Source organism: Phaenicophaeus curvirostris, chromosome 12 (genome assembly GCF_032191515.1).
Source record: "Phaenicophaeus curvirostris isolate KB17595 chromosome 12, BPBGC_Pcur_1.0, whole genome shotgun sequence".
Classification (NCBI taxonomy): domain Eukaryota; kingdom Metazoa; phylum Chordata; class Aves; order Cuculiformes; family Cuculidae; genus Phaenicophaeus; species Phaenicophaeus curvirostris.
Genome location: NC_091403.1, coordinates 13,628,245 through 13,647,842, shown reverse-complemented (window position 1 = coordinate 13,647,842; position 19,598 = coordinate 13,628,245). Strand labels below are relative to the sequence as shown.

Sequence of the window (19,598 nt, the reverse complement as noted above, 5' to 3'; positions counted from 1 at the left end):
TGTTCTTGCCATACCCAGTGTCAGCAACAGTGCATTGCCAGTTAGGATGAAAAATTTCAGTTAAAACTTATGCCTGTTATTGGAGGAATCTGTCAAAAAAGATGTGAGGTTTTAGTTGTTATAGAGATTTGACTGATGCTGTTCTGGCTTTCAAAAGCAGTCCCTGGTAACCGTCGTCTTTGGGTTTGTTAGTTTCAGCAAATTAATGTTGGTATCAGCAGAATACCAATATTAGAATAATATTATAGAATAATTTAATAATATTAGATTTCTTCAAATGACACAAGGGTTACCACACAGTGAATGGCTCACTGGGACAGTTTTGAGCGACTGTTCCTCTTGCTGTTTTTAAACAATGAATTTGTATCTTTACAAAATAAGTTTAATAATGGTAGTATTCGCCGTAAAAATGTGTGCTGTTCTTTTGTATCTTTGTAGTTATCTGTTAAATTCAGTAATAGCAAAATATTTTTTTCTAGGCACCTTGGAAGAGAAATGCCTAATAGTGTTTCTGTTTCTCCTGCTGGATAAAAATAATGTCCAAGCTGATTTGCAGTGACCATGGATAATCAGTGAAGACATGCAGCGTTTTCCGGGCTATTGAATCTTCTCATAATGAAGAGCACTCTTCTGCAGCAGATGTATAAAGACGTACTGGAAGGTGTTCCTCTGGCGAAGGAAAGCCATCATTATACCTCTTTACTTACCCTGAGAGTGGAGCAGTCCCCAGAAACAGATGAATCGGGAAATGGGGTGCATCTGCTATCTACTAATGGTGGCATTTGGAGCCATCAGGACGCAGAGATGTCAGATGCAGGTATCCCTACAGCAGATGATGTATCAAATAGCTTTGCAAACATGAACCCCTCATTCTGTCCACGAGAAGTGATGCTGCTGCAATTAACCTTGATCAAGATGATGGTTACTAAAGCAGAGTCCCAAGAAGTTGAATTCAATATGAGACAGAAGTACTGTGAAATCCTTGCTCTTCTTTTGAAGGAGGCAAAAATTGACTCACAATTGGTAAGCTTTTATAAACTTCTGAAAGATTTTTGTGAAAGGAGAGAAAAAAAAAAAAAAGAAAAGGAACATATCCTAGATACTTTTTCTTTCTATGTATCTGCAGATTTGTCTGGTTGGTAGTTCTGATCAGCTGTTATCTCACATGTCTTCAAAAAGTTTAGCATCTCTTGTGTATTTCCAGCTAAAGGAGGAGGTGAGTATGGCATAACTTTTCACAGCCTAAAAAAATGACTGAGTGAATATATGCTTTCAAGTTGTTCCATTTGACTCTAGAGCCAACTTTTTATAGTGTGGACGTGACACAAAAGCGGTCACTATGTGACTACTGTAAAGCCTGAAAGTGCTTCTAAAGAGGCTCCTTTTGTAACTAGACTCATAGAGTGGTATCAGAACTGCTCCTTTCTTCCATCTGTTACTTTCTTCTGGCTTTCTGAAAGGCACGTCTGCAGTCTGCTAATGTTCAGCATACGGACTCTTAGTCCTCTCAAAATGCTGCATAGGTTTGTTCAAGTGTGTTTTAGCTCCAGCACGAGTAGCAATGTGAAGGTTATACAAGATAATGTGATAGTTCTCCCTTAAAGCGTATCTTAAAGGCCTTTGGGTTGTAAGTGGTGGATTGGAAAGATATGTAATAAATATTCCAACAGTATTTGAGATCAATTAGAAGAGGCATGGATAGAAAGGAAATTGTATGTGTAACAGGGTCTGTAATGTAAGGTGGAATGCCTCTATAAAACCTGGAATTTCATTTATGAAACTTTTTAAAGATAAAATACATCTAGATGACAAGAAATATTCCCTTTTAGGTTGCAATACAGCTATTTTAAAAAAAATCTAGACTATCAATATTTTTACAGTTACTTGATACCTGTTAGGTGGTGCATTAGATAAAAATAGGTAAAATGTACTGAAAGTTAATCAAATGCTTTTCCTTATTTTCTTGTTTGAATATTCCATTTACTTGAGGTATTTTACTTGCTCAATATTTGGTGAATATGTATTGTAGCCTCCATAGTTGCATCGCTGAACATAGACTTTGCTCAGAAATATGTCGGTAATATCTGTTGCAAAGTTGTCTGGGTCTGGGAATTACAAATTCTGATACAGTCCGTCTACAGTATTACCTGATTTTGGGTAGGTAACATGACGTTAGGAAGTTTGGGTTTCCTTTCCTGGAAAGTACAGGTGATTCCTACTGCATGCATATGTGGCTTCATGTTTGTAAGTAAAAACCTACAGACTTACTGCACAGATACAAGGTTTCTACTTTTGTTTTCCCTATGCCTACATTTGAATCTTTTTGATATACAATATTAAATCGTTGTAATCCAATTGTATGGCATACGTTATTGTTTTTTGAACTGATTTTCTTAGAACACGTTAAATGTCACCTGGCACGCCTTTAGTCTGAAGACCCTTTCAGGATTCCCTGTGGATACCCAGGTGGCACAATGCCTGTGGACTCTTACAGCTATTCTCAAGGAGATGCTGAAGGACCGAGCTCTGCCCAAAGCAGGTACTGAGGTGGTTTTGTGGCAGTGTTGATACACGAGTGCCCACGAGGGGGAGGAATGTTACCTCTAGAGCAGCCTGCGTAAAGAACACCTGTTTCTGCCTGAGAAAGAGGGGAACAAAGTGCTATTAAAAATCTAATGGCTTAAAGATGCTTGAAAACTGAGAATAATAACAATTGCCTGTTTTCTTTTTATTTGATGACTTAGCTGACAGTGTTACGCTCAAACTCCCTAATGTTCTTTTTGTTGCTGTAGGTATTTTGATGAAGTTGTTGGCTCCTCTTGATGCTGTGCTTGAAGAATTCTACGATTCCATTCTGGTCCATCATTTTGACAGTCACCACTATACTTCACCATATTTTGAAGCTGCAAACAATTTGATCAGTTTTGTAGATCTACTTGAAGCACTTTTGACTTCCAGAATTGAATTAGAACTGTCACTCAGATGCCAGAGAGTATTGTTTTTGAAAGTTACTTGTGTTCTGAACCTCATTAGCTCATCAGTTCACTATTTAATCAAGAAGCTGTTCATTATGCTCCTTAAAAAATGTGTCCTTTACAAGACTAGAGAAGATGCTAAAAGTCGATCACTGTCCTTGCAAAACCCATCTTTATATGAGGATATGCTTGCACTGAGTAACGCTGTTCTGCAAGTTGTGAATTTGACCTGGTTTGACCAGATCTCGCTCAGTGAAAGGATCAGCTACTTTGGAGGCAGTGAATCTCCTTCTGGAGGTGATACTCCAAGTGGTTCTGACCAAACTGTTCTCAGAGCCTTAAGTTTAGTTGTGCTTAAAGCATTGGAATTCAAGTGTCAGAGTTCTGCTACAGAAGCTGAAATCAAAGGTAGTAGTCTCTTGTAGTTTTGTTCATTAAGCAGCAAAGAGTTGTAAAGCTTTCAGGTTTAGTAGTCACAGCTCATTAAGACTGTAAATAGAATTCAGCTGAATTAGTGGTGGTGGGGGGAAGGAAATAGAAGACTGGCCCAGGAAACCTGTCACTATGTCCTGCCTAATTAGTTGTCTCCTTGCATTTTTATCTTATCCCTAGCTGCTGCAGTATGGGAGGCTTGAAACAGCTGCATTTGAGATTGAAAACCTTTCCTGTTAAGAACACCTGTTAATATTTGAAATGGTTGAGCCAGCTTTTGAAACCAGGCTCTTCTCCACTTGGAAAAGAAGAGATCTGTAGCGCAAGCATCTGCTCTGTTCAGGGAGCAGAACTAAAAGGAATGGCAGCTAGCACTCCCTTCCTGATTTCTAATGTGAAGGTAGACCTATAGGTGTTATTAACTTGGAGGTGTTCTTCACCCTGACTTACAGGTCTGGCTCTTTGAATTAGTAGGTGTTAGGCATACTTTTCATACCTGCTTACTTGATTGTGTTTATTCTACTGAATAGCTGAATTAGATTAGTAGAAGAGCAGATCTGGTTCTTGAGCTAGGGCTGTGCCATAGGGCAGGCAGTGGGATGGCAGGGAATGCTGTGTAACTTGAGTTCCTAATGGGAGATGACATGTTGCTGTGTCATGCTGGTAGCCAGTTAGTAGTATTCTATGCTATAATAAAGTAGTGGGGTGAGGCTTTTTGCCTGAGAAGAATTCCTGAAATCCTATCTTTCCACTTGCCTTTTTCCCTCCGAGAGGCATGTGATGCACATCATCTGATGCTAAACTGTGTGAACGTGGATGTGCAAATTCTATGATGAAAGTACCTTGCTGTCCCTGGATTACAAGCTCCATGGCAAAAATGGCAAGGGAGTTTGGAAGCAGTGGTTTTGGTCTCACACAAGTGAGAATGGGTGATCCTTATTGTCAGCCAGGTGATGGTGTGGCAGAACGTAGAAAACAATTTGTATTTCTTTTTAACCAGGGGTGAAATTTTACAGAGTCTTAAATATTTTGAGGCATGTTAATACAAGTTCTGGATGTAAATGTTAATTTACAATTTATGTTTCTACATTACGTAGCAAGCATAAAATCAATTTTAAATTCATCTGACTATGCAAAAGAGCTACAGACTTGTGCAGGACAGCTTGTGGCACTTTGTCCAGATTTTGGAAGATGCCAGTTGAATTCTTAGAGTTTTTTAAGTATTTGCAGAAAATATTTTACTTATGGTCCACTTTCTGAAAAATGTATATAGAGACTGCAATTGTCTAAGAACAAGTGGATAGAAGAAAAGTGGGTTAAATCTATTTTCGATCTCTCTTGAAAAATTCTTTCTCAAAGAAAAAAGTTCTCCTTTATTTTCCAGATTCATGACACAAATGAATGAGTTCTTTAATTAGATTCAAATGCCCCAACTGTCAAGAGGAATTCCAAGTTAAAAGGATTGGTGTTTCTATTTTAGGGACATTAAATTAAGTAGTTAAAACAAGTGCCAAAATGCTTTAGTATGCTGACTTCCTTTCCAGGAAGCTGGTTAATCTTACTTGTTTTTATTAACATGTATTACAATGGTTTAACTTTAATTAAAATTCAATTCTGAGAGTAATTTCCAGATAGCTTCAATTTATAGGGAAGAATTTATGTCTGAATAGTAACTATTAATAACAAAGATAAATTGCTGTTCCTGTTGTTTGCTAAGAGGAAAGGCAAATCTTAGAAGTCAAATATTAAGGAAAACCACATAATGATAATTTTGTAAGTAAAATTGATTCCCATGTTGCATTAAATTTTTTTAAAAGTGGTTATCACTGTTTATGTAATGATGCAAGTCTGCTCTTCAAGACATAGTGAACTTCCAGCAGCATTAGAGTTCTTATGTAAGGAGTACATTTGGGGTAAAGGTACACAATCCCTATGTAGTTTTGTGTTTTCTACATATGTCATGTATGCTTTTACATGACAAGCTGGTACCTAGCGCTACACTTCATAGTACCTGTACACAGTACATACCTACAGCATGTCTTTATATTGAAGAGGTAGATTTCTTGACTTAAGGGCTTTCTATCGTATGTCTACGAAGTTATTTTAGTGAATAAGCTGTTGCATTAAAATAGCATAAATTTTGAGGTGCTTTTTCCATCCAGGTGTGCAGTATTTAGGGGGAAAGGAAAAGTGAGGATTTGCAAGAAAAGGGCTACTTACATTAATCCTTCCAGCAAGAATTTTATACCATCTCATGAAGGTACCTTCATCCAGGCCTGTGTGTGCTTGAAAATGTACATCATCCACAAAAAAAAATATTTTATACAGAGCATGACTATACTAGAAGCTTCTTACTTTGTTTTACTGTAGAAATAACAATTTATTCCCATCAGCTGTAGATCACTGCAGTTGATTTCTGCAGTGAATCACACTGGGGGGGGGGAAGATTGCTTCAGTCTTATCAGAACATAGTTATTATTTCATATGGAAAGAGCTGTCTGAGATGAAATCTCAGCAGAGTGTTCATATCGGATTGTTACATCTGTGGCATTAACTTGGTTACAATTCACCTTTGTTTAGCTTGTGATGTGTCAGTGAAGCTACCTAACTGGGGAGTCAAAGGGAAGTATATATCCCATCCGTGTAGGGATAGTCAAATTTTTGTAGGTTTCCTGATACACGGAAATTTTTGGAGGTGTAATCTTGGTCATTAGTCATAGCTCATTAAGCTGCAAGCTTAGGTGTGAGAAGATTCACCCTGTTGGCCTACAAAGCTTTGGGTACAACTTTGATTATTCTTCCTTGAAGTCCTTGACATAGAGAGTGCTTTTAGATTAATAAACTCTAAGCTTTATCTGTCTTGAGAGGGGTGGCACCTAATGAGTAAATTAGTTTTTGGTAGGTTACTTATACTTGTTAATGTTGGCATCTAAATGTTGTGTCTAGAATTAAATAGAGTAGCCATTGACATTGACTTTAAGGTTATGGTTTTCTGCAAAATATTTCTTGGTTTCTTTGGTACCAAGAAGCAAGAACAAATCTATGAAATGTGATGCTGATTTAAATCAATTGAGCTAAGGAGTGATTAATGCACTCATGAACTGTTATGCACTTTTAAATTAAAAGTAAAAAGTGTGTGTTGTTTAGTAACAAACATATAGCAAAATTCATGGTTACTTCTTTTATTTTGTTCCAGGAGACTTTGGGAGTTCCATGTCCCAGCTGTTGATATTCTGGAAGAGTCATCTGAAGTCTTCCCCACAGTCTCGCCCAGTTGTACATCAGTGTGAATGGCTCTCCTTGATTTTCATAGAGCAAGATGATGATTTGTGGGAAGCTGCTAAAGCTTTATTACTCATTTATTTAAAATTTGATAGGTTAGTATACCTTTTATTTGACAGAACTATCAAGAATTGCAATTTAGTAAGTTATTGTGATATACGTAACATTTCCATCGATTACTTTGTATAAAGAAAAAATAGTTTTAATAATTAAAAAAAGCAAACAAAACAGAACCTCAGGACAAGGTAATAAAGTGTGGTGTAAGAGCAGTTAACTTTGCTCATAATTTAAGTGGGGTTTTTTAATTGAAATTAGGGAGTTGTGCAACAGTTTCCTATTAAATACTTTATCACATCCTGTAATTCAGAATAATTGACTTCACAATCTAAAATAGGGGTTAGAGACTGATAAAAGACAAGACGGTAATAAAACTTTAAGAATTCAGGGACTTCTGGCAAAGTAGCCCTCTAGGGATTGTGCCCACATAAGTTCTATCTTGTTGATAAAAACTGTTAGACTAACAGCTGAAATGTGTTCATTAACTTGTCCTGGACATGCGTTGCTTCGTTTTCATTTAAACTACCATACAAGATATTATCCTAATTTATGAAAGGTCCCTCAAGCTTCAGATATGAAGCTATTGCAAGCAGCATCTTAGATACCCACAATTCTTCTTAAACATTTGAATAAACATAGGCCACTTTATTCCAATGTGCTTAGCATCCTGGAAGTTAACCTATATTCAGGTTTACAAAAGTATTAAAATAACAATTCATGTAGTGTAAGTGACCTTGTTTATTCCAGGATGTTTCCTAAGGTGGAGGGCTGTTTAACAAAGCCTGCTTTAAGTGTTTTGTCTTCCTAAACTGTCCTTTGTTCTTTCTCATTCCTATACAAAAATTTCTTTTCCGGTTTTTAGTTTTTTGACAAAATCAAAGAAGAGCCACATTACCACTTTCTGAACATGCCTGTTTTTAAAAAAACTTGTAAACTAGCATTGAATTTAATCCATTTCATGACTAACTTTTCAGGTTGAAGTATGATGTTGCTGATAACTCAAGCCGGAAAGAGGAGGGAACCTGTGATGTCCTTACACATGCAAGTGGCTATAATCCTCACTGTATCTTTTTATTTTTTCTGGAAAAAATAGCATTTGATTCCACAGTACTTTTAGATTTTTTGATTTCATCAGAAACTTGCTTTCTGGAGTACTTAGTAAGGTACCTAAAGCTTCTTAGAGAAGACTGGCATCAGTTTGTAGAGATCTGTAACCATTTTGATACCAAACATGCCTCTTTTCGATCAGTTGCTTCTGTCAGCCCACCCCATCAAGAAAAACAAAGCTGTATGTCTGATGAGAGCTTACAAAATGCTTGTGAACAAGAACCACCAACTCAGTTATCTTTGGCTTCTTCTCAGAATTACTTAGTGTTTGCTACAGAGCAAGGCGATAATGAAGTTGCGGAGTCTAACCTGTCTAACTCATTGATACGCACTGATAGTACATCTCTGCTGGGTTCTCTTCAAAGCCTTGTTAATTATGACAGCTCAGAAGAGTCTGAATTAGAACCAGATGGAAAAGAGTGCTTGGTAAACACAAAGAACCTGCCTTTAAATAACGAGAGCAAGAAGAGAATAAGGGAAGCTGGTTGCAGCTACACAGATGATGCTCAGAATATACTCAAGTCTGAAGTGTTGCCTCTGGAACAAGAGGGACCTAATACCTCATCCTGTTTGACTTGTATGACATCTTTGGATAACATCATTCCCCTAAGAATAATGCTTTGCAAATCCACAAAATGTTTGGAAGAACTGCAAAGAGCTATTTCAAGATTGCAGAGAAGAAATCTTTTCCCATATAATCCATCTGCGTTGTTGAAACTACTGAACCACATTGAGAAGATTAGTAAGAATGGAAGTCCACAATAATCTGAAGAAGTGTTCCAGTTACTTCGTAACTGGTATGCTATGGAATGTTTCCATGAGATTAATGAGTTCTAAAGCTCATGCCTCTTGCACCTGTCAGTATATTTAGCCCCTAACAGGATAAATGTGGGTTTGACTGACACCTTAAAAATCTGCAATTGTATTCAGTGATACGATCCATTACCTTAGGGTGCTAGGCTTATTCATGATGTAAATGTCAGTGTATGGTATGTAAAGATTAGTTGTTGGGTATTCAAAATTTGATAATAAATGACTGATATGAAACTATATCAACTTAAAGTATTGTCAGTTATACTTACTGTCACTTTATATATGAAGTCACTGCGAGATTGGTAGTGATTTATGGACTCCAGTGCAGTGTTAATGGAACACTTGTCTGCTTTGAGGTTGAGCTAAATAAAATATTTTAGCTGGGGACGGTTTTGGTGTTTATACTGTGTTCTGCATCGGTGCTGTGCTCTAAGTGGACATTCAGGTGTGCTACCACAATCAATAATCCATGCCACAGTTTTCTTGTCGGAAGTGCTTAACTGATATTGAGGTTGTACATTTTTTGGCTTTAACTGTTTGCCTGATTTAATCAGCAGTGTTACCATTTCACTGAAAATTTAATGTAGTTTTTCTTAATTTTCTGTGGTGTATTCCTTTAATTAAAAGGAAAGGTAGGTGCAGGACTAATGCATATTTGGCTGTTTAGAACATTTTAGTGGAGTATTATATCTAAAATCAAGCATAGATAGTAGAGAAGTGAAATTCCAACAGAATTCCTTGTGTCCATTACATATATAACTGTAGAATATGCATGTACTGACTAAATGTGTTAAGTTAGAAACAGATAACAAGAAAACAAGTGTCTGCAGTGCAGCGAGATGGATGTTGAGTTTAAATTCTTGTACTTGCACCTTCTTTTAGATCTAATTTGAATAACCTGAAAAAGTAAGCAGCTAAGACTGCCTGTGAAGACCTAGTTCAAAACAGGATCCAATTGAGTGTGTGCACTTAACAGGAAGGCACCTAGTGTTGGCACGCTTAACGTGCAGCTTGTAATGGTATTACCAGGTTTAGGCAATTGGAAAGTACTGATGACAGGGTCTACTGTAAAAATCTAGGACCTCATTAGAACTGTAAGAAGCAGTTTTCCTTTTAGGAACATCTCTTGAAGGTAAGCTCTCTATTGTGATTGAGAAACAAGTGCTGTTTTCCATTTAGCTACCTAGTGTTAAATTGAAGATGAGCAGTCTCTGAAGCAGGTGGCTCTAACCCCCATATCTCTGGCCAGCCTTTAAATCTTGAGCTCTGAACAGGTGAATCAACATTACTGGGAGGGGAAGATAACTAGGTGAATTAAATGGGATAATTTAACTGGAAATTACAGTGCTCTCCAGGACACTTGAATGGCGTGAATTCTCAGGCAGGAAGGTGTGAACCTCAAATCTTATTCTTTCAAGGTGGCAGCTATAATCACTTGTTAGTTACGCAGGAAAAAGTGATCCCCTTAACTGCTATGTAGGAGATCTGAATATTCTGTGTGTTCATTGTGCTTTAGTTTCTTCCTGCTGTAACTTTAGTGCATAGGAGTGGGTGAGAATGTCAATGAATGGAAGCTTTTCCATTCATGCTACGGTTACTTTAGTTCAGAACTAACTTCCAACTTATCCAGGTCAGGAGAAGGCCTGGTTCCCCTTCAGTGTTTGAACTTGGTTGCACTTTAGATGCTGAGTTAACTCCTTTTTGTCAGGACTGAAATGCTTCTGGGCACATTCAAAAATGCAACTATAGACAATCTGAACTTTTCAGTTCAAACAAAGGCATTGCCTTTGGCAAGACATTGTGACCATGAGAAAGTTTTGCTCAACTTTTAAACTTAGGTAGGTTCTTACGTTTTGGTGAAATACTCTCCACTATTCTCACTTTTCTAATCTGCCCTTTGCTAGCTAGTTTATTTTAATTGAGTAACTTCATTGTTTTCACTGAACATGGTATCATTCAGCATTTTTTGGTCTGTACTTGTCAGTTGGAAGTATCTAAATTACAGCAGTATTTCTCAGACACTGATAAGATAAGCAGGGTGGAAAAAGTAGAGCGGGAAGATAATTTTGGTTTTAAGTGCTAGTGCTCTTGTTTGACAGTGATTACTGCAACTATAAAAACTACTGAAGTAAAAGTTTAGGCATGTCAGAACAGTGGGTAGAATTTAGCAAGAAGTGTGGGAGCGATAACTTCTCTTTTTTGAATACAGAAAATCCAATTGCAGTCCAACTGTACTTAATTCTTACAGGCATGAAGTTGACTTTGTGCCCAGTTGGTTATTAGTAGTCATCATTCCCACATGTTTCACTTCTCAGAAAGCTATCGTTTTAATTCTCAGAATGTTTTAGTGGTAAAAATGGGTAGATGTGGTTTGCATCTGGCAACTAGGTACCTTAATGTGTTGATTTTTTACTATTTATGAACTGTAGGACCTGAGATGGAGCAAAACTGATGTCTTTTTTTTTTTTTTTTTAAGGCACACGAAATGAGTGTGAGCAGTAAAGGTAGCTAGTGCTTCTACGGCTATATTCAAAAAGTCTAGCACAAAGAAACTGCCTTGCCAAAGAATTTGGATTTTAATACATTGGTGAGTGTATAAAGTGAGGTGGTTGGTGTTTGGGTTTTGGGTTTTTTATTTTTGTCTTGAGTTTTTACTGTCTAAAATGTTTAGGCAGAGCTGTTACTTGATTTGCTAAAGCAGGTTCACTCATCTGCAGGGCCTGTTACCAATATTAAATTAGAACTTAGGAAGTAGATAAGTTACTGCTAGGAGGTTGATGTGCCTTACCTTTGGACAGTGATATCTAACACCTTTCCTTGTATTATTTCAAAGCAAGACACCAAACAAATCAGGTGACTTGTCTGGAGACAGTTTTCTATCTGAGGACTTGTCCTGAAATGTCCACAGCGTCCCTTTACGTCTCTGCAGTTGTTTTGAGTTTACCTTCAACACTAATAGAATAAATTATACTTAAATGAGGTAAGCAGTTAGCATTAGAAGTTGCTTACAGGATTTGCTTTTTAAAAAGAACATATTTGAACTTGAATATTTGTAGAGCTTGATTGCAAATACAGCTGAATCCAGGTGGTTCCATACTTGTGACTCTTCACACTGGATTTCCTTCAATATATTTATGACTGCCTTCCATTCTAGTTTTAAGACTTGTAATATGAGTTTTAATTCTATAATATATGAATAAAAACTGACATTGAGAATTTCTATACTTAAAATACCCTTGCAAAGCTGGGAATAAGGAGCCTTGGTTGTTCCCTGTTTCATGACTGCAAGATATGCGTGATTTGTTCTTCCAAAGTCATTCTAGGATTGACTGAAGTCAGTATCAAGTATTTTTCACAGCCTTCCCATGTCAGTAGGAGTGAAAATACTGTGGTCATTACAATTTTACTGATGTGTATTTTCCCTTAAAGAGTTCTCCAAATTAATTTGTAAATTCTTGCTGTATTTTGTACAGTTCTCAGAGGCTACCTCGTTCACTCTGAAATCTTGTTAAAAGGCAATTGTATGTGTCAGGATGGGTGACAAGCAGTATTTTATTATCACTAGCCCAACAGCAGGCACGAACCTGGATTTGGTTGAGAAACATGTTGGGGATTTAATCTTTTTGAAGTCATTGTCTTTGTGTTGTGCAAATAAGTTTACTGCTGATAACTGTCAGAGACGCCCTTTAATGGGCAAGCTGACTTGCTGCTGGCTTACATACAGCAAGGGTGGAAGGAATGCAACAATATATTTTGTGGTAAAAAGCTTGCATGAAGAATTACAATATCCCTAGTCATTTCTGATTTCTACTTACCTGTGCTGCAAAACATGAGTTTTGTCAGTCACAGAATCACAAAATGGTCAGGGTTGGAAGTGATCTCTGGAGATCATCCAACTGCACTGCTAAAGCAGGTTCACTTAGAGCAGACGGCACAGGAGTGTGTCCAGATGGGGTTTGAATGTCTCCAGCATCGTCTTTTTGGGGGAAGATCTGAGAAAAGAGTGACATGTTCAAAAAAAGTAGTGTACACAACCTGAAATGGCACAGTTGAATGTTGGCTTCCTTAAAAGGTTGTAGGAAAGGTTTGTACATCCATATCCTGAAGCTCTGTCTGGTCTTATAGCTGCTAGTCGTAGTTGTCCAAGAATCTGCCCCATCTCGTCCTGTTGCCAGAGTTGAAACCTGAAAGGCTTTGTGGAGCTTTAAAGAGCTTCCAAATGTCCTTAGCTACTTTGAAGGAACTAATAACTACATAGAAACAATAGATAAACTTGTGAAGCCTATTTTGCAAAACAGCATGTCCTGATTAAGGAAAAAGGATTTGCTGTCAAATGACAAAATCCTGAGTGCTCATTTTTACATTGACAATGTCCCTCCTTTGCTTGGGATCTTTATCTTCAAACGTAATCTTTTGGAGTTTGTCAGCTCTTAGATTAACTTTGTTACTACAGCCCTTTTATAACATTCATGTGGGGATTTAACTGAAATGGAAATTAATGCTTTCTGGAAACTTACCTCCAGTGCTTGGCTTCCTTGATAGTATGTACTTTCTTCAAGGAGACTCTGTATGAAATGGTGTTCTTTTTCTTCTTATGCTGCTACAGTTGCTGTGAGAATTGAACAAAGATCCATTATGCAGCAAATCTGAAGCTCAAGCAGTGAGTTTGGGTTTTGGGGGGTTTGGTTTTGTGTTTTTTTTTTTTTTTTTTTTATTATTTATCTCCTTAAGGGAGAATCTTGGTCGTCTTCAGCAGAATATTGCTCCCTCTAAAGGAGCGCTGTTTCACCTAAGCTGAAAATATTGGCCAGTGTGATGCCAGTATTTCCAGTAATTTTCAATTATGAGCTGATGGGGGCGGGAAGGGGAAGAGGATTTCTGGCCATGAAGTATCATAAGGGTTGCCTTTCAGTTTTATCAAGCACATGCTTACCTTTTGCCATTATGTTCTCTCTGTATGGATAAAGATTGATGCTCTAAAAGCTTCTATTAATGTAATCAAACAACACCTGCAGCCTTGTCTTATGTGCAAGTGTTACAAATTGTTGAGGTTTGTTTTCATACAGTTGTTGAACCAGTGCTTCCAGCTCCAAGGATCAACAAAGCTTCTTTATTTTATCTTATATTATTTGGACTGTTGGTAATTAATTTTAAAAACTCTGAATTGGTTGAAGTAATGATTAAATCCACAGCCGGAAGATTTCTGTATTAGTCTCCTGCATCTTAAGATAGTAATAGCACGCAGGAGTATTATTTGAGTGAATTAGCAGGACTGTATTTGCAGTGGAAAGGTTTAACTGTAGAAGTCAATCCTTAGATGCAGTTGTTCTTGCTAAGATTATGCACATGCAACTTTTAAACTGTGCGATAAATGTGAGCAACCAAAGTTACTCTTATTGCTATTTTTACTTTTTCAAATGGATTAGAACATACTTGATCAAAGTACCTTACATTGATAGGAAGTTATATTTGAATTGCTGTAGTGTTTCTGGTTATTAGAAGGGTGAGTTTGACAAGTCTAGACAAGGTGATGCTACATCAGGGTAAAGAAAAAAAAAATCTCACCAAGGATTATTTAAAGACAAAATAGACCGTGATTTTGCATAAAGAATGCTAAACAAATTGTAACCAGATGAATGCTTCACTGAGTCACACATAGCTCTGTGCCTCTGGGTATGAGAGCATTCTTAATTGCTGTCCTGGAGGCTTATTGATACACTGTATGTTCAGTATTTAAATGAAATACAGCCAGGAGTTTGTAACAACTTGAGAGAGATAACAATTCAATTCTATAAGTATCATAATTATGCTATGAGATTGGTTAGAAAGGAGTCCCCAGGTAATGTTAGTGTCTTTTCCTGGAGCCTTTTTCCTAAGGCATATTCGTAGCCTATTAATAATCCTATTCCCTGCATTTCAGTGAAGTGATGATGGCTTGGGTTAGCAGTAAGAGTGTGTTGGTGTTCCTTCCCTACTCTCCACTGTCTTTATCCTTCCAGTATTACTACTGACATCCCCTGTTTATCCAATTGTCAACTTCCTTCTTGTTATTCAGGCTCAGATTCTCAAGGTATTGAATTTTCAGATTCTTTTTAGACTTCACAGGAACCAAGTTCTGCAACAATAATTTAAGAAGATTTAAGTGCTTTGAAAATTTCAGCCTGTGAGTTTAAGTTGGGTATAATTCCTAATTTTAGTCCTGCAGTGGCATTTATGCACAGTAAGTGTTTTTTACCTTAATGCTTTCTCTGTTCCAAATCAGATATCTAGTCTTCAGTTATGACATACGGCATTATTAATTAATTAGTAATTAGCCCCTGTTTACGTAAAGCCCTGTATGGATTATGAATCAGGTCATACTTCCTAGTAAAAAAAGGTCTTGAGTAAAAAGCTTTTCCAGAGATTGCAAATGGATTTCTTCATTCCTTTTATGTAGAGAAAAGTTGGTATATTAGGGGAATACATGAATTTAGAAGAGGAGGAGCTTGGCTTTTGAACTACAAATTGCAAGATTATGAGTTATGATATTGATGTCGTTGAATATGTGACTGATTAATTTGCAGATATTTGTTGATTCTTGAGGAGCAGAAAACATAGGAATATCTGTTATATTTGATTGTTATAAGATTGAGTAGGTGTTAGCTGCCAGTGAGGAATAGTAACACTTTTTTTTTTCTCAGTGGCAAGTACAGACTAAGGAGGGGGGGTTTAATTTGGTTTTCTTCTTTGCAGCATCAAAATTTAAGGTACCTGAAGAATAAATACTATGAAAGTGCAGTGATAATTGAAAGGTCAGTGGGCAGCTATGATCAAGAGGGTATGGTTAGCTTGTTTACCATGCAGTATCTGTAATCTTGTAATAGTCCTGTGTAGGTGGTGAGTGCTACCAAACAAATGCTTCTCAAAAAGTATGTGACAACATTTTTTCCCATCTCATTATTTGGATCAGCCCCATATTTGTTCCAGTCAAACAAATAACTTTTTTTGCAAGCAGGTGTAATAGTGAAGAAATTGTAGATTAAGGCGTAAGAATGAGGTGTTTCTGCCAATTCCCTGTTACAGTGCTGGCACAGTATTAGCCAAGTAATATATGAATTGGCTTGCTCTAGGCTTTCCCAATTGGTAGAGTGTGCCTAAATATTCTCCTTGATTCCTATTAGTGGTTCACATGTGGGAAAAGATGGAGATTTGATATTAGGAAGAAATTTTTTATTGTTAGGATGGTAAGGCACTGGCAGAAGTTACTCAGAGAAGCTGTGACTGCCCCATCCCTGGGGGTGTTCAAGGCCAGGTTGGATGGGGCTTGAGCAACCTGATCCAGTGGAAGGTGTCCCTGCCCAAGGCAGAGGCGTTAGAACTGGATGGGCTTTAAGATGCCTTCTGGCCCAAACCATTCTAGGATTTTATGGTTCTATAAAGCCATGATAGTACCTTTCTGAAATAATCCTTCATGTTTAATATTTCTTTGGTGCATCAGTTTATTGAATACCACTCCCAGCTTTATGGAAGACTTGTAATACCTGCAAAATACGATGCGCTGAAAAGAAAAAATCAACAGCTATATGAACAAACCCGAACATTCTCTGGAGGAAAATAAATGAGCAAGATCCAAATATTGCCCAGGTCACATCTTTTAGTGGAGTCTTATGGATTATGATGAAAGTTTTAATATATTTGAAAGGGGTAGTGGAAATTAAGTCCAAGGAGGGAAAAACTTCTCTAGTGTTATTCACATAGACTCCATCTGTGATTAGGAAGCCTGTGAGCCCCAAACCACTGAAGGCTGGGAGTGTCATCTGATACTGTTTTGTGTTTTTTCTGTTCTTATACTCTTCTGTAGCCATGTGCTGTTACCTTCTTTCAGACACAATACGCTGGGCAAGGTGGAACACCAGTCCAACTTTGACGTGTCTATTCCTATTTCATGGGTTGCTGTTTGCTGACTGCGAACAGGAAGAAAGAGCTAATAAGAGGTTCTCTGCTCCTGGCTTGTCAGTGAGGTTCTCTCCTTCCTTTTGAACAACATCAAGGTGTCCCGGCCACCAGAATGCTAAGTAATGCCAGCACTTCTGGGTGCTGCTACTTATTGTTTGAAACTGAGCAGAGTTGATGAGGAGTGACTTTCAGCCTTATTCCTTAGTCATGGAATTTTAAAAAATTAATAAAAACCTCCATAGGATTAATTAAAGTTGATGTGTTTGTATAATACCTCCAATCAAACCTACACTCACTGTAGCTTTCCCTCTACTTTAGGGATTTTAAAAATTCCACTTTTTATCATCTGAGGAACCAAGATGCGTTCTGTAAAACTTAGTCTATTGAGGCTGGAAGCTTTCCTGAGGCTGGCCAGTAGGAGCAGAAACCTTTCTCTAACGTTATTTGAAAACCTGTATTTTATTTAATAACACACCTAAAAATGCCAGTGTGAAGTGGTGCATTTGGGGTTTCCTTTTCTGCCCCATCAGCAGGTTCATCCTTCTGCACATGTTTAGAGCAATATAAGTCGAGATGAATTCTTGTCATGCAACAAAGTACCACGTGACTTCAAACATTTCTTCATCTACGATGTTGAAACAAGCAGAAGGGAAGGCACTCGGCATTACTACTCCTGAGTTTCACCAGGTAGATACGCATGACATCAGGATTGCCTTCAGTCAGAAATCTTGAAGTACAGCTTTGCTGGGTGGGTCTCTGAAGAATTTGAAAGAGTTCTGCAGATAGGGCGTGTTTACCTTTGTCAAAATAGTGAGTGCAATGCCTCTTCCCTGCTGATGTGCTGATGTTCTCATTGACTGCAACATCATAAGGTAAGAATTTCTTTTTCTTTCCTTTTTATCTGTCTGGCTGGTTTGTTTGTTTTTTTTCCCCTTCCCTACTTCAGATTATAGTCTGGATCATTCGTGTGTGCTGGTCTCTAACATTGTCTGTTTTATAGGGGAAAATTAGAGTCACTCTTATGGGTGCTCTTCCGATAAAGGGTGGAATAGGGGTTAATGAGATTGCCACTAAGTATTCCAGTCTCTGAGAAATGCATTTCATTTTAGAGCAAAGGAGTAGACATTACAATAGTAGCTTTTCTACTTCTTATATCATTATTCTGGTAAGTGTTTGAAATAATACTTTTCTGAATTGGATGGAAGGAAAATTTATTAACAGGGAAAATAATATTAGCTAAGGATGTAAATGTGATTGTATTAAAAAACCTTGAATTCAAGTTTCTTGAAAAAGGTAGTTCTAATTTGGTTCTGTAGAATGTTTAGAAAAAAGTTCTGTAAGGAGTTAAGTTTAACAGACTTTTTTTATGACTTACATGTCAAAGATTGGAAGAAGCTACTGTTATAAATAGCACATTTAAGCAAGCTGCCGGTAAGGGTTCTTTCACAATAATACTGTGACATTCAGATGGAGGAACCTTGCTCATTTTTCCTCTTACTTTTTGTAATGTATGCCTATTTTTTAGCTAACTTCCCAGCCGGGGTCACGTCTTCAGCTGAGGTGCCAGTTTTGATGAAAAGGCTGTGCTGGTACATGCTTAGCTGGAGATCTCCCTTACATTTGTTAGGGCATGAAAAGGCTGCCAAACAGTGGCTGGAATAATGCAATACTAGTTATATTCTGGCTCCTCCTCTACTTGGCTTTGTGGGTGGAGAATGTCTGGGCAGGTTAAACTGCAAAGGAGGGAATAACCAACAAGAGAAGAACTGAGAACAGTGGAGTACAACAGACTTGTTTTAACTGCTGGTTAAGGGTCATGTAGAGATCGTTAATGCACAGGCTTGAAGCACAGTGTGTACATGATGGCTGAAGAACCTACGAACAGGACAGTTTTCCAGAGCACAAATGCACCAGCCCTGTCTCTTTCCCTGCCTCCCAAGGGCTAATTTAAAACCTTGAGTCATCTACTGTGCAGGAGAAACCAACCACCTTTGCCTCTGCACCCTCAGGTCCTCTCTCAAGTTCCTTAGTGTTCTTTCTTCTGTCTTCACATGTTTTGTGGTACTGCTGTACTTCTAATGTGTTTATCCTGGCCTCTGCGTACCTGTGTGCTTTCCTCTTCTTCTCTGCCCTTAACTGCTTCTTTAAATAAGTGACCAAGAAGGCTCACAGCTCTGGTAAAATCTCCATTGTATAACTTAGCATTTTAAGTTAGACTTCAGGGTTTTGTTTCAAATTAAATTTTAGTAAGTTATAAAAATATAATCACTTTTGCATCTCTCACAGAAATAATTTGAAGAGAAGTGTCATACTTGAATATTTTTCCTTACATTCTTGGAAGTGTTGCTAACAAGTTCTTGAGGCAACTGGTATTGTCTCTCTAGGTCTGTTCAAACATTGTGAATCAAGAATCTATTAAGAACCTGTAGTTTAAATAGAACTTTTTTTTTCTTTTCAAAAAACTATCTTCTTACCTCAATTATTGCAGACATTTGAGTTATTTCATAGCTCTTTATCCAGTTCTGTCAATGTTATGGATATTTAATGCTTAAAAGCAGACGTGGTTTGCCCTATAACTGTAAAGAGGGAGAAATGTATTTGACTTTCTTCAGCTGCCTGTGATCAGCTAAAACCATTTTAGCTGCTCAGAAATGGTTTAATTTTTTAAGTGGACAGAGCATGGTTACTTTCACCTAGAAAAAAACTATTTCAAACAAGCCTGGTTCTCTTTTTTTTTTTTTTATTTCCCCAGAGAACAGGGAAAAGTATAAAATTCACTTGTCACCTAGATGAGATTTATTCTAAGTGTTATTTTAGCCTGTTGCAATATAGTAACTGAGTTACAAGGCAATGTGATAGAATAGTAAAAGACGTAAAATACTCTAATTGCCCTATAACTGGGCACTTAAACTGTTTACAGCTGAGATTTTTACACGCTAGGGAGTAAATCTGAAGTTAAAGGTCTCAGAGCAATCTTAATTCAGCTGTTTTATGTGT

General features: G+C 37.4%; 2 protein-coding genes across 5 annotated transcripts in view; both read left to right on the top strand.

The window, feature by feature from the left end:
• Positions 1–19,598, top strand: part of LINS1 (lines homolog 1) — a 29,783-nt gene that overhangs the window by 3,671 nt on the left and 6,514 nt on the right. For 3 of the 4 annotated variants that reach the window (XM_069867143.1, XM_069867142.1, XM_069867141.1), the window contains exons 2-7: positions 480–1,023; positions 1,127–1,216; positions 2,398–2,539; positions 2,793–3,383; positions 6,604–6,784; positions 7,721–9,551. In XM_069867143.1, the coding sequence (XP_069723244.1) occupies positions 616–1,023; positions 1,127–1,216; positions 2,398–2,539; positions 2,793–3,383; positions 6,604–6,784; positions 7,721–8,618 (2,310 nt within the window). In that variant the 5' untranslated portion in view covers positions 480–615 and the 3' untranslated portion in view covers positions 8,619–9,551. Of the gene's footprint in view, positions 1–479; positions 1,024–1,126; positions 1,217–2,397; positions 2,540–2,792; positions 3,384–6,603; positions 6,785–7,720; positions 9,552–19,598 lie in introns of those variants that run through there. The other variant, XM_069867144.1, reaches the window with a different exon arrangement.
• CERS3 (ceramide synthase 3) overlaps positions 17,237–19,598 on the top strand; it is a 42,533-nt gene continuing 40,171 nt past the window's right edge. Inside the window, exon 1 of the mRNA XM_069867168.1 lies at positions 17,237–17,472. The gene's annotated coding sequence lies outside the window, so the exon portion shown is untranslated. The remainder of the gene's footprint in view (positions 17,473–19,598) is intronic.